Raw genomic sequence first — 15,144 nt, 5'->3', positions numbered from 1 at the left:
CTCCCTTTTTTTTTTTTTGTGTTTTTAGTACCCATCCTTTCTGAGGCCCCGCTCAGCCTAGCCTACATACAGCTCCCCCTCCAGAAGTCTCATTACCCCTGAGCAGCACTAAATACTTGATTTAGGTCAAAATCATGTTCAGTGAATAATTTGGTGTTACTGCCTTTTCCACCTATCCGATCTCTTGAGTTCTGAGGGGGAAAAAACATGACTTTATCCATATCTTGAGTATTAAGAATTGTTGTTGTTGTTGGTTTTTTCTTTATGTATTTCAAAGCTCTGTTGTTGGGGTCATAAAAGTTCATGCCTCCTATCTTTTCAGTGCCTTGTAACATGTCCGTGTAAAATATCTCTGTATTTCATTCCTTCCTCCCTGCAAAGCTTGTTTATTTATGGGTTTATCAAACCCATGAGCAGTGAGATCATGACCTGAGCCGAAACCGAGTCGAATGCTTAGTGAACTGAGCCACCTGGGTGCCCCCCGCACCCGTATTTCACTCTTGAGACTGTTAGTCTTGGGTTAGCTTTCATCTTGTATGCAATTTTGTCCCCAGTTTATTTACACGTATATAAATATAAATATATATGTAATCAAAATAAAACAAAACATTTAGAAACAAATTACAAAAAAACTACATTCTTCCGCTACTTATGCTTGCCCTGATTGGAATTTGCTAGAATACTCGTACAATAGGAAAGCACTTCCGTTAATAGTATTGCTGATTTTGGTGATTGCAAAAGAAGCTTAATGGGATTCCCTGATACCCTCTCCGGGGACCAAGGCACATCCTGCCTGCTTGAGATTTTTTTCCTTTAGTTGGGTCCTCGAAATTCTGTTTGAGAACTCCTAGATTATCAGAATTATGTAAGAGCGGAGTAAGTCTGATTTAAGGACATGACAAAGGGACTTATCATCATCGAGTGTTACTTAAAACTCACACCCACTCAGTAACGCTTTTTGTGTCACAGGTAACTGGTCAGCTGCCGACTGTGATACCGAGGAGGTAAAATACGCATAGCCGTGTGCTCTGGTTGGAATGTTTGTGACCCTCCCCCCCGCCCCATGTTCCTGTATTGAATCCCTATGTTGAGGCCCCAGGGTGATGTGTTCAGAGGGGGGCCTTTGGGAGGCGATTAGGTCAGGAGGGTGGAGCCCTCACGCATGGGACCAGTGCCCTTATAAAAGAGAGGCAGAGCACTCCTTCGGCCATGTGAGGACACAGGGAGACAGCAGCAGCTGTGAACCAGGAACGGGCCCTAACCAGACACCTTGACCTCAGACTTCCAGTCTAGGAACCGTGAGAAATAAATGTTCATTGTTTGTAAGCCATCCACCCACTTTATGGCATTTTGTCGCCCAGCAAAGCATTTGACTCAGAAATGATATCACATCCCTGCCTTCCAGTGGGTTTATTCCACTCCTCATTTCTGCTGAGCTCGTGGTGGGAACTAGCCTCCCCGAGGATCTACATAAGTTAGGCCAGTTCACACCCCAGCCAGATGCCTGGGACATCTGGTGTCAACACCACGACGCACCTGCCTGTCTGCTGCCGGGGAGTCTAGAGCCGGGCCTGCTCTCTGTCTTTTCTCAACCCTTGATTTTGTTTTACTGAATACATTTTTTGCTTTGTTTTAATTTTTTTAACATTGTATTTATTTTTGAGAGACAGAGTGCGAGCAGGGGAGGGGCAGAGAGACAGGGAGCCCCAGAATCCGAAGCAGGCTCCAGCCTCCAAGCTGTCAGCACAGAGCCGAACGCAGGGCTTGAACGCACGAACCATGAGCTGTAGTTAGACGCTCGACTGGCTGAGCCACCCAGGCCCCCCTTTTCCTGCGTAACTCTTGGTGAGTGTTTGTAAACACCCTCGAAAGAACTTTCTGAGAATGCCAGTTAGGATCCTCCAAGTTGTCTGCTGCTCCGTGTCTTTATTCTCTCGGTTTTCTTTGAAGACGGTCCATGTATTCAAATAGATGGTTCTAGTGCACGTGTGCATTTTCCTCCCACGCTGCTGTGCCCTCAGTGGCTGAGCAGTAACAGCAGGTTAACTGACCAGGCCAAGGATGCCCTGGCCCTCGACCAGCTCCTAGGAAATCACCCTGAGCCTTCGCGGTGTCTTGCTTGCAAAGAGTGTCCGTGTAGACCAGGAGCCCTTGTGCCACTCCAGGTATTTCATGCTAATAGCGCAAGTGATGGTACCGCCTCGGGCCACGCCGTGTCGCCTGGACCACAGGACGTGCCGAAGTCTGAAGACTCCGGCCACGCGGGCGGTCCACCGGGCCGTGCCTATGAGCTGGAACCCCAATAACAAAAACTCCAGACACCTCGGCTCACACAAGCTTCCCTGGCTGGCATCTCTTCACGTGTGCTGTCACACGTCATTGCTGGGAGAATTAAGCTCTGGCCGTCTGACTCCTTGCCAAGGGGAAGCTGGAAGCTTCCACCTGGTCTGTCCTAGACTCTGCTCTATGCCTTTTGCAGTTGCCGATACTCTCTGTACCCCTGTAGTGAACCAAACCACGGGGATAACAGCCTCTCTAAGTTCTAGGAGTCCTTGTCGCAAATCAGCACTCTGAAGGGGGTCCTGGGGACCCCAGGTCAGTTGTCCCTTCACATCTATAACTGAAGAGACAACTCGATGACTTGGGCGCCCCGCAACAGTGCGCGAGGCAAAGGCGGGGTGCCTGTGGGCCCTGCGGAGAGGCTGGGGCCAGCTGGGAGCAGCAGGCAGCGGGCGCAGAGCCCTCCGGGTGGCCCAAGCCAGGCCCTCCACTCGGCTCCCGTAAAGGACCATCGCTTTTAGCGGCAGCCCCATGCAGGCCGCCTCCGGGCCCTCAGTGAGGACTTGCTCTCACAGGGCTCGTCCTGGGGGCCAGCCTTGGCCCGGAAGAAGGGGTGGGCGGAGGAGAAGGGGCAACAAGCCGGGCAGCCAGGATCCCAGGGGTGCAGACAAGAAGGACTGTCTGCGTGTACGCTGTGGTTGGGGTACGCAGCTCAAAGCCTTGGGACCCAGAAANGTGCAGCCTGGGGGGAGCTCACCTGGCCGCCCGCCCGACCCGCAGAGGTTCAGGATCTGGACCAGCTGTTTCCAGGTAAGGCGCCCAGGACGCGCGCTTTCCAGCGCAGGGCACCCGAGCCGGAGCGCAAGGGGCGCCTCAGCTTTTCCTCTCCTCCTCGCAGGTTTCGAGAACTCGTCGTCGCTCACGTGTAACTACCGGGCCCCATGGGGGAGGGGAGAGGAGGGGCGGGGCCCGCACACCACGTGGGGAGGGCCCCGAGGTCCCCTGGTCCGTGGGCTGCGCGTCCCCGACGCGCGCGCGTTCTCCCGGGAGCCCCTAACATTGGCGCGCGCGGGCGGGGTCCTGCAGCTCCGCCGCGTGTCCGTCTGTCCGTCCCAGGGGCCCTGCGGCCGCCGCAGAATCCAGTCGCGCGTGGTGGGCGGAAAGGACTCGGAGCTGGGGCGCTGGCCGTGGCAGGGCAGCCTGCGTTTACGGGGCTCCCACCACTGCGGGGCCACCCTGGTCAATCGCCGCTGGGCGCTCTCGGCCGCGCACTGCTTCCTAAAGTGAGTTTGGGGGCGGGCGGTCAGGGGGGACCAGTCCTGCGCGCCTGACCCGGGCGCATTCAGCTCTCACATTTCTCCTGGGCCCCAGGCCCGGCTGCAGCCACGTGAGAAAACCCTGTCCGTTTTCTTCCAGAACGTTCTTCACAACCTTCCCATGTGCTTTGTGCCCAGGTCTTTTCTGTGTTCTCCCCAAATGGCAGTACCAGCCGCCCCCTCCTCATCCCGCCTCCCGTGCTCTGTACCACTGGGCAGACAGAGGTGGGGAGGGTCTGGGCGCGGAGCTGGCCTGCCTCACCGAGGTCAGGGGGGAGCTATTTTGATCCGACCTTCCCAGTCCTGTGCATCTGTTCATTTTGTTGTTAAGTTTTTTTAAATCTATTTTGAGAGAGCCCCTGCAAGCCCAGTCGGGGGAGGAACAGAGGGAGGGCAGAGAGAGAATCCCAAGCAGCCTCCCAGCTGAGCCTGCCCGATGCAGGGCTCAAACCCACAAGCCTTGAGACCGTGACCTGAGCAGAGATCAAGAGCGGGACACCCAGCCGGCTGAGCACCCCCACCTCCCCGGGCGCCCTGTTCATTCTGTGTTAGGATTGCTGGGGGAGGTGACAGGCCGGTGAGTGACCGGCCAGACCACACCTGAGGGGCCGGCGCCTTCCTGCCCCATCCTCACACCCCCACGTCCCTGGGTGCTGGGACTTTGGCCCATCTGCCCTGGGCGGCCATCATTCCACGCTGCGCACCGTGGCCTGTGAGTGGAAGCGCCGACCGTGTCCGGGATGGGCCCTGGCCCTGCCCCAGCGGTCCCGCCTCGGGGAGTGCCCCCCCATGTGCGCTCGGGGGGCCCTCCCCCTTCTAAGGACCCTTGTCTGCTCTCTCCTCCCTCCCCAGGCACAAAGATCCCTCGAAGTGGATGGTTCAGTTTGGTGAGCTGTCCTCCAGGCCACCTTCCTGGAAACCGTGGACCTTCAACCATCGCTACAGGGTGACGGATATCGTTATGTATCCCCAGTCCAGCGGGACTTCACTCAAGGACATCGCCCTGTTGAGGCTGGCCTCCTCCGTCACCTGCAATAAGTACATCCAGCCCATCTGTGTCGCGGCCTCTTCCTCTGAGTTCCAGAACCGGACCGACTGCTGGGTGACTGGCTGGGGGAACATCGAAGAACATCAAGGTGAGGCTGGGGGTGGGACCGGGGGGCTCTGTGCTCCCCCGTCTGTTCTGTCCACACCCGCTTCGGGAGCCCCCACCCGGGTCTGTGTGCAGCTGGGTCGCGCCTGGGGGCTGCTCAGAGCAGGACGTCCTGTCCCCACACCCCGTTCCCTCTGCCTTCCAGAGACTGTGAGCCGGAAGCCACAGTGAGAGGGAGGCCAGCTGGGCCCAGGCGAGCACTCCCCACCCGGCCTGCAGGAGTGTGGAAGTTTCTGGGGTGGACTTGTCAGAAAGGCTTTTTGTATTTGGGGTTTTTTAATTGAAATGTAACTCACAAAACCTAAAATTCACCATTTTCAAGTATACAATTCAGTGGCTTTTCGTGTAATCGCAGCTGTGCAACTGTCCACGCTGCCTCGCTCCAGAACAGTTTTATCACCTCCAAATGAAACCCCGTACTTATTAGCCTTCACGCCAGCTCCCCTGGCAGTCACTAGTCTGCTTCCTGTCTCTGGGGATTCCCGGACTGTGGCCATTTCGTAGAGATAGAGCCCTACAACGTGTGGCACCTTCACGCAGCACATTACAGGCTCATGTACGGTCTAGCATGTACCTGTGCCCCATTTTGGGGGAGGGGCTTAATTCATAGAACATTAATCATCTTATTTCTTTAGAAGAAATTTTTTTAAGTGTTCTTTATTTTGAGAGGGAGAGCAGAGAGAGGGAGAGAGAATCCCAAACAGGCTCCACACCGTCAGTGCAGAGCCAGATGCAGGGCTCGAACCCACGACCACGAGATCATGACCCAAAATCAGGAGTCAGACACTTAACCAGTTGAGCCACCTAGGCGTCCCTAAATTAATCATTTTAAAGTACATAATCCTGTGGCATCTGATTTAGTACACTCACGGTATATAACCATGAACTCAACCAAGTTCCAAAACATTTTCATCCCTCCCGGAGGAAATCCGACAATCACCAAGCCGTCACTGCCCCTCACCCTCTCCTTCCAGCCTTTGACAGCCTCTCCAACGAGCCTTTTGTCTTTATGGACTCACCTATTCTGGATTTTTCATGTACATGGATTCATACACTGTGTGACCTTCTGTGTTTGGCTTCTTTCATGTAGCGTGACGCTTTCGAGATTCATCCGTGTTCTAGTACGTATCAGAATTTCCTCCTTTTTGATGGCTGAAAAATAGTTCATCCTATGGATAGGCCACAGTGTATTTATCCCTTCTTCCCCGGATGGACTTTCGTGTTGTTGCTACCTTTTGCATATTGTGAATAGAGCTGTTATGAACATTTACATACAAATTTTTATTTGAACACCTCTTGTCAATTCTTTTGTGTGTATATTTAGGAGTGCAGTTGCTGGATCACATGGTAATTCTCTGTTTTAACTTTTTTTTGAGGTTTTTATTTTGAGAGAGAAAGAGCGTGCGCGCACAGTCGGGAGGGGCAGAGAGAGAGGGAGAGAGAGAATCCTAAGCAGGCTCTGCATTGTTAGCACAGAGCCCAATATGGGGCTCAAACTCATGAACCGTGACATCATGACCCGAACTGAAATCAAGAGTTGGACTCTTAACCGACTGAGGCCCCCCATGTTTAACTTTTTGAGGAACCAAGAAACAGTGTTTGAAACACCTGCGCCATTTTACACTCCCATCAACAGCAAATGAGAATGAAAACTTCTCCCCATTCTACTCAGCACTTGTTATTTCCTTTTTCCCCCCATCCTGTGGATGTGAAGTGGTATCTCATTGCGGTTTTGATTTGCATTTCTCTGATATGATCAATGATATTGAGCATCTTTTCATGTGCTTGTTGGCTGTTAGTACATCTTTCTTGGAGAAATGCCTATTCAAGGGCTTTGCCCATTTTTGTAATTTTATTTTTTTAATGTTTATTTATTTTGAGAGAGAGCGAGTACACAAGCAGGGGAATGGTAGAGAGAGAGAGGGAGAGAGAGAATCCAGGCAGGCTTCACGCTGTCAGCACAGAGCCTGATGCAGGGCTCAAACTCACAAATCATGAGATCATGACCTGAGCTGAAATCAGAAGTCAGACACTTAATGGAATGAGCCACTCGGGTGCCCCTGCCCATTTTTAAATTGAGTTGTCTTTGTTGTTGAGTCATAATCGTCCTTTATATATTCTGGATAATAAACTCTCATCAGATATATGATTTGCAAATATTTTCTCTCATTGGGTAGATTTCTTTGCACTTTCGTGATAGTATCTTTTGATGCACAAAATTTGTAAAGTTGTGTGTGATCAACTTTAAATTCTTTATTTTCCTTTTTTTTTTTTTAATGTTTTACTTATTTCCGAGAGAGAGAGAGAGAGAGAGACAGCGTGAGTAGGGGAGGGTCAGAGAGAGAGGGAGTCACAGACTGAAACAGGCTGCAGGCTCTGAGCTGGCAGTCAGCACAGAGCCCGACGCGGGACTCGAACCCACGATCTGTGAGGTCATGACCTTAGCCGAAGTCGGACGCTTAACCGACTGAGCCACCCAGGCGCCCCTAGCGCTGTTGGTTGAAGAGACTCCTTTCCCCCATTGAATTGTCTCGGCAGCCTTACTGATTGACTACAGATGTGTGGGTTTATTTCTAGACTCTCAATTGTACTCCATCGGTCTCTATGTTCATCCCTATGCCAGGACCTGGGGATTCCTTAGCTTTATAATATATTTTGACATCAGGAAGTGTGAGTCTTCTAACTTTGTTTTACTTGTTCAGTAGTGTTTTAGTTGTTTGGGTCTCTTGGTACTCCATATAAAAGTTAAGGTCAACGTGTCAATTTCTGCTAAAAAGAGCATTGGAATTTGGAAAGGGATTGCATTGAATTTGTAGATTGCTTTGGGGAAGTATTGCCACCTTCATTATATTGTATCTCCAGTCCATAAACATGGGATACATCTCCGCACATTTAGGTCTTCGGTTTCTTTCAGCAGTGTTCTGTAGTCTTTGCTCATAAGTCTTCCATCGCCTCAATTAAATTTATTCCTAACTATTTTGTTATTTTTGGTTTTTTAATATTTTTAAAATTTATTTCTAGGAGAGAGAGAGAGAGAGACAGTGTGGGCAGGGGAGGGTCAGAGAGAGAGGGAGATACAGACTCTCCAGGCTCTGAGCTGGCAGTCAGCACAGAGCCCGACACGGGGCTCGAACCCATGAACCGCGAGATCATGACCTAAGTGAAAGTCGGACGCTTAACCGACTAAGCCACCTGGGCACCCCCTATTTTGTTGTTTTTGATACTTTGTAAATGAAACTTCTTTTTTTAATGTTTATTTATTTATTTTTAAGAGAGAGAGAGCACAAGCTGGGGAGGGGCAGAGAGAAAGGGAGACACAGAATCCGAGGCAGGCTCCAGGCTCTGAGCTGTCAGCACAGAGCCTGACGTGGGGCGCAAACCCATGAACGGTGAGATCATGATCTGAGCCAAAGTCGGACACTCAACCGACTGAGCCACCCAAGTACCCCAGTAGAATAACAGACTTTTGTGATTTAATCATGGATCCTGCAGTTTTGCTGACTTCATGTATTAACCCTAGTCCTCTGTAGTGTATTCTTCATGATTTCTTATATATATACGATCGTACATATACGGTCATTTCATCTCTGCGTGGAGATAGTTTTACCTCTTCCTTTCCAATTTGGACATGCTTTCTTTTTCTTTTCTTTTTCTTTTTTTTTTTTTTTTTTTTTTTTTTTTTTTTTTTTTTTTTTTTTTTGCCTAATTGCCCTGACCGGAACCTCCAGTAAAATGTTAAATAAATGGCAAAAACTTGCATCATTGTCTTGTTCCTCATCTTAGGGAGAAAGCTTTCAGTCTCTCACCCTTCAGTATAATATCAGCGATGGGTTTTTCACGTATATTCTTTATCATGTTGAGGAAATTCTTTCTATTGCCACTAGTTTATTGAATATTTCTGTAATTAAGGAATTTTGGATTTTGCCAACTGCTTTATCTGCATCCACTAAGATGAGTATGTGGGTTTTTTCCCCCTTCACTCTCTTAATGTCTGTAGTACATTACAGTGATTGGGTTTTGTATCCTGAACCACACTTGCATTCATGGGATGAATCACACTTCATCGTGGTGTATAGTTCTTTTAAAGTACTGCTGGATTCAGTTTGCTAGAATTTTGAGAATGTTTGCATATATGTTATATAATATATATTCTTGCATACATATGTATATACATACACATATATATATATATATTTTTTTTTTGCGTAAAGGATATTGGTCTGTTGTTTCTTTTTCTTGCGATGTCCTTGTCTGGGATTTGGTGTCCCCACAATGCGAGTCCCATGGAATGAGTAAAAAGTATTCTTTCCTCTCCAATTTTTTGCAAGGGTTTAAGAAGGAGTGGTGTTGTGGCACCTGGGTGGCTCAGTAGGTTGAACATCTGACTTCGGCTAAGGTCATGACCTCACCAATCGCGGGTTCAAGTCCTGCGTCGGGCTCTGTGCTGACAGCTCAGAGCCTGGAGCCTGCTTCAGATTCTGTATCTCCCTCTCTCTCTGGCCCTCCCCTGCTCACGCTGTCTCTCTCTCTCTCTCTCTCAGAAATAAATAAAACGTTAAAAAAAATTTTTTAATAAAAAATTTTAAAAAAGAAGGATTGCTGTTAATTTCTTCAGAGGCTTGGTAGAATTAACCATTGAAGCCCCATGGCCTAAGGATTTTCTTCATTGAGAGGTACCTGATTACACATTTCATCTCTTATTGATCTGTTCAGGTTTTCTGGGTTTTCCTGAGTCAGTTTTGGTGATTTTTGTTAACTAAGATTTGTCCCTTGCATCTGCGTGATCTAATTTGGGGTACACCTGTTTCCCTTATGGTCACTATTCTTTCTGTCAAGTCACTAGTAATGGCTCCACTTTCATAGTCAGTTTTGTTGATCTTTCACAGAAACAAGTTTTGGTTTTGTTGATTTTCTTTATTTTTCTATTCTTGACCTTGATTTTCTCCATTCTTCTCTATTATTTCCTTCTTTCCTTCTACCTCTGAGTTCAGCTTGCTCTTCTTTTTCTAGTCCCTTAAGCCATAAATCAGGGTACTGGTTTGAGATTTTTCTCCTGTATTAATGTGGGCATTTCCAGCTATATATTTCCTTCTGGGAAGTCCCTGCACTGAATCCCGTAAGTTTTGCTATGTTGTGTTTCCATTTTCATTCATCTCCAAGTGTTTTCTGATTTTCTTTGTGATTTTTTTTTTTTTTGATCCATTGGTAAAGCATATGTTGCTGAATTTCCACATATTTACAAATTTTTCAGTTTGTCTTTGGTTACTGGTTCCTAGCCTTAGTCCACTGTGGTTGAAGAAACTGTTTTGTATGACTTCGATCTTTTCTAGTTTATTGCAACTTACTTTGTGGCCTGACATATTGTCCGTCCCGGAGAGTGTCTCCCCACCCCGCCCTGTGTCTACCTGAGACGGGTGTGGATTCTGCTGTCGTTGCGGCAAGTGGTTCTGCATATTTCTGTTAGGTCCGGTTAATTTACAGTGTTACTCAGATCTTCTGTTTTCTTGCTGATCTTCTTCCTGATTCTATTCATTATTTTTTTAATGTTTATTTATTTTTGAGACAGAGAGAGACAGCGCAAGCTGGGGAGGGACAGAGAAAGAGGGAGACGTAGAATCTGAAGCAGCCTCCAGGCTCCAAGCTGTCAGCACAGAGCCCAACGCGGGGCTTGAACCCGCGATCTGTGAGATCATGACCTGAGCCGAAGTCAGACGCTTAACCGGCTGAGCCACCCAGGCGCCCCGATTTTTGACACTTTTATCCACCTCTAATGTCCTTCTTTGACTCTTGTAATAAGTTTTAACTGAAACTCTATTTTGTCTAACATTAAAACAGCAACCTCTGCTGTTTTCTGGTTTTTATTTGCATGGAGTCTCTTTTTCCAGCCTTTCACTTTCAAACTAATAATCCTCGCTCTCCTGTTTCCCCGCGTGGTCACCTTTACCAGCGCTCGCTCTTTCTGCCTTGAATGGACACCGGCCAGCGTCCTGGCCAGTTCCCTGCTCCCTTGTCCATTTCCTGTAAGGCAGGTCTGCTAGCGATGAACCTTCTCTGCATTTGTTTAGCTGAGAATATCTTAATGGCTGCCTCATTTTCTGAAGGATCATTTTGCCTGATGCAGAATTCTAGGTTGACTTTTATTCTTTCTGCACTTAAAAAAAAATTTTTTTTAATGTTTTATTTATTTCTGCAAGAGAGAGAGAAAGAGAGACAGCGTGAGCAGGGGAGGGTCAGAGAGAGAGGGAGACACGGAATCCGGAGCAGGCTCCAGGCTCTGAGCTGGCGGTCAGCACAGAGCCCGACGCGGGGCTCGAACCCACAAACCGCGAGATCATGACCTGAGCCAAAGCCGGAGGCTTAACTGACTGAGCCCCCCAGGCGCCCCTCTTTCTGCACTCTGAATGTGTCATCCCTCTGCCTTCAGGCCTCGGGGTATCTGAGAAGAATGTGGCCGTAAATCCTGTTGGAGATCTTTCACGTTCATGCAGCCTCTCTCTTGCTGTTGACCAGATTCTCCCTTTGTCTTTTGATACTTTGATGAAAATATATCTCAGTGTAGATCTCTTTGTGTTTCTCCTACTTGGAGATTGTTCGGCTTCTTCAGGATATAGTTTCATATCTTTTTTCAAATCTGGGGCATTTTCAGGGTGCCTGCGTGGCCCAGTCAGCTAAGCATCCGACTTCGCTCAGGTCATGATCTCACGTTTCCGGAGTTCAAGCCCACGTGGGGCTCTGCACTGACAGCTCAGAGCCTGGAGCCTGGCTCAGATTCGTGTCTCTGCCCCTCCCTTGCTCTCTCTCTCCCTGTCTCTCTCTCAAAAATAAATAAACATTAAAAAAAAAAATCTGCAGCGTTTTCAGCCTGGAACCCGCAGGTGTAGTATGTTAATCCTGAACCATGTCTGTGTGTTAGCCCCGCCCCCTGCGCACGCTGTGGCTAAGGGAGGTCCCCACTGGCTCAGCCAGGGGCTGTCACCTTCATTCTCCAGATGGCGAAACTGAGTCTCAGGGAGAAGCTGTAACCGCCTGTCCGTGTCTTGGGTCCTTCTGTGATACTGTTCCATCACCCACAGTGTGCAGGGTGCTGGGCTAGAGCAGAGGAGTCATCGAGAGCCATGTCCCGGGCGCTGTAGGGGCCCCAGCAAGCCCAGCCCCCGTCCCCCGGCCCCTGTCCCAGCTGGCACAGGAGAGGCTGAAGCTGTCGTCTCGTCTCACCCTCAACCCCTGCAGCTCTGCCGCCTCCTTTCCGTCTCCAGGAAGCACAGGTGTCCATCATAAACAACTCCAGGTGTGACTCCCTGTTGCAACAGACCGGTTTCCTCACTCACAGCCTGGATGGTATGATGTGCGCGGTCTTTGAGAACGGCCACCATGACGCCTGCAGGGTGAGCACTCCTGCCCCCAGCGGCCACCAGCCGTCCCCGCCTCGGGCCGGGGAGCTGTCTCCATGATGCCCCCGAGTTTACTCAGAGAAAACAACCAGAGGCCTTGTTTATCCAGCTTCGCATTATTTATGTTGCCTTTGATTCACACCTGACACCTGGGGGAGGGGGAAGGGCAGTTAGGGACCGGGGCCCCACTGTGCAGATGCGGAAACTGAGGCTCGTTCACTTCTGGGTGGTGTGCATTCAGCCTGCTCGGCTGCACAGCCCCTCCTGCTGTCCCTGCCTCTCCACTAGCCTCTCACCTTCCCGGCACCCGGCCGTGCCTGGCTCACCCGCGCTGCTCCCTAGGGCGACTCCGGCGGACCCTTGGCCTGCGAGAAGAGAGGGCTGTGGATTCAGGTTGGAATCGTGAGCTGGGGACTGGGCTGTGGGAGGCCCGACCAGCCCGGGGTCTACACCGACGTCAGTACGTATTTCAGCTGGATGCAGGCGCTGATGGCCCGCAGCGCACCTGGGCCAGGTCCCTGTCAGCTGCTCGCACCGCTCGCCGTGCTCTTGGCCGGGCTCCCGCCGCTGGGCTGCACACCCACACTGTGCGGGCACAGTAGTTAGCACAGCACTGGGCGCGTCACCCAGCGCTGAGCACCCTGGTGGCACGACAGCTTACTAGCCATCCAGCTCAGTCCCCTTCTGTCCCTTTAATAGTAAACGCATTAGCATGTCGGAGTCGATGCCTCGCAGAGCGTTCTGTGGCCCCGGGGGGCTCGCTGGACCGCCTCACGGCCCCCAGCACCAGTCCCCACCGCCCGAGTCTCGCTCCAGCTGTCCCCACTATTCAGGTCTGGGCGACAAACCGCAGCGCCCTCTCTGGTTAGTTCAAGATCATTTACGGGAGGACGTTAGTGGCCCCAGGGTCGCTGGGGGGCAGGGAGACGGAGCGGGTGCTGTGGGGGGGGACACCCGAGCCCCCGGTGCTCAGTCCCCCAGAGGCCGACCCGGGACCAGGACTGGGGTGCGGGCAGGTTATTTGGGAGGTGACGCCAAGAAGCCCCAGTGAGGAGTAGGGAAACTGAGGCAGAGAGAGAAGAAACCCGATGGCGTTTGCCCAGATGAGGAGGTTCCTGCCGTGGGCCACAGACGCAGAGTCCTGGTGGGCCCAAGAAACCCCAGGGCCACGGCTCAGCATGGCTCCCTGGGGGACAAGGACCCTGGGAGTGGGCTTCTCTCCCGCCCAGAGCACCCCCGCTGAGGCCGGGTGGGGGGGCGGCACCAGGCGGGCCAGGGCAGGAGGCCAGCAGGGCAGACTCTGGCCTCTTGGAACCGCTGAGGCACATTAGTCCCCTGCGCTCCCCGCCCCCCCCGCCCCCCACTGTGGGGAGGCAAGGGAGGAGTCTGGAGGTGGGGGGCCCTCACCGCCACGGCCCCACCCCTGACAGCCTCGCGGGTTCGTAGGGCACTGTGCCTGCGCTTCGTGCCCTGTGGCAGGGGAACCCCCCTTCCCCTTCTTAACAGTGAGGAAACTGAGGCCCTGGGAGGTGACAGGACTGTCCTGAGTCACCGCTGCACATGGACCTGCCGGGCACCCCACGGAGGGGCCAGCAGATCCCCAGGTGCCGAGTCCCCACCTGTCCCCGAGGCATGCCGTGGGATCTCCTACAGCCTCCATCCATTTCCACCCCCACCACCCACCCTCCCAGGAGCTGGGACCCGGGGGGCCTCCTCCCCTCCCCCGAGGCCCTCCAAGTTACCCCAAGAGGATCACGCGCCACGACGCCGGAGCACGGTGCTGTTCGGTGCCCCCCCACCCCACCCCGGCCACCTTGCAGCGTGCTCCGCGGGACCCCTGGCAGAGCGGGGACCGCCCCTCCGGCGGCAGGCACGCTCGCTTCTGGGGGCCCGGGGCCTGTGTGAGGGGCTCCACGGGGACGCTGGCGCCTGCCTAAGCCCTGATCGCCCACGGGGCCGGGCTTGGAGCCACCTCCCCGAGGCTCGGAAGGATCCCCGCAGCTGCTACAGCGCGCCCCTCCCCGCACCTGCCTCACCCCTACGCCTCCGTCTCTCCCCAGGCTGACGTGATGTGGGGCTCCGGGGCGGCCACCCCAAAGGGCTGGGGATCTGCTGTGATATTACGCACACGAACCGGACCCTGAAGAGACGCCCGGCTGCCGTCCGCCCTCCCCGGGCCGCGCCCCCCGTCCTCCTCCTGCTGCCAGGTACAGAGGGCAGGGCTGGACACTTGTCACACGCGAGTCCTGCGGCGCCTGCGCAGGGCGGCAGGCTGGGAGACGCCTTCTCTCCGCCCTTGATGGACTGGGCTTTCGGGCGTCAGGAGCTGTTTGTAGAGCTGTGGCTTTTTGTTTCCACCCTTGGCATTTAGAGACTTTGTAAGCAACGGAATCCCCTCGAACTAGCACGAGTGCAGGAAAGTCGTGTCGGGAGAAAGGCAGTCGGGAGAAGCGTAGGGACGCCTTGAATAGGAGCTCCAACACCACAGGGCACTCTTTCTCAGTCTAGAAGGTTCCAGGCTCTCGGGCCAGCTGAGAGTCCTCGCCTGTGATCATGGCCATGGCTGCCCCACCCCCGGGCTCCAAGGGGGCCTCTCCCCCTCTGGGGTAGAAGTCCCAGGGAGGGATTCTGGTCGGGGCTGGGTCATGTGTCGCCTATTGACCAATCACTGGGACGATGGCCTCAGACTGGGTCCTTCCTTCGTCCTTTCCTGAGATGGGGGTAGGGGGCAGGTCTGTGCTGGAGAAGGTGGCGCTGACTCAGCTGTGGCCCTGAGAAGGGTAGTTGTGAGTCCGGTCCCTCCCAGGGTAAGTACATGACATTTGCCTGGGGGTCGTTTATATCATGGGACTGAAGGGTAAGCGCTGAAGCGGACATGGGCCCAGCAGGGGTCTGTGCCTCAGTTTCTCAGTCTGACACAAAGATTGGGTTTGGGGGCCCTTTCCAGGGGTTCTGCTGTCTATTATTCAACCAGTTTTGGCCACTCCCTGCAGAAGCCCGCTTC

The 15,144-nt window shown here is 52.4% G+C and overlaps 1 protein-coding gene across 1 annotated transcript in view; it reads left to right on the top strand.

The window, feature by feature from the left end:
• Positions 1 to 15,144, top strand: part of LOC144230431 (polyserase-2-like) — an 18,913-nt gene that overhangs the window by 230 nt on the left and 3,539 nt on the right. Inside the window, 8 exon segments of the mRNA XM_077762769.1 lie at positions 2,787 to 2,983; positions 3,061 to 3,170; positions 3,172 to 3,205; positions 3,398 to 3,563; positions 3,697 to 3,794; positions 4,418 to 4,732; positions 11,980 to 12,134; positions 12,483 to 12,727. Of these exon segments, the coding sequence (XP_077618895.1) occupies positions 2,787 to 2,983; positions 3,061 to 3,170; positions 3,172 to 3,205; positions 3,398 to 3,563; positions 3,697 to 3,794; positions 4,418 to 4,732; positions 11,980 to 12,134; positions 12,483 to 12,727 (1,320 nt within the window).

This window comes from Crocuta crocuta, unplaced genomic scaffold, assembly GCF_008692635.1.
Source record: "Crocuta crocuta isolate KB4526 unplaced genomic scaffold, BGI_CrCroc_1.0 scaffold234, whole genome shotgun sequence".
NCBI lineage: Eukaryota > Metazoa > Chordata > Mammalia > Carnivora > Hyaenidae > Crocuta > Crocuta crocuta.
This window is presented reverse-complemented; position numbering and strand designations above follow the sequence as displayed.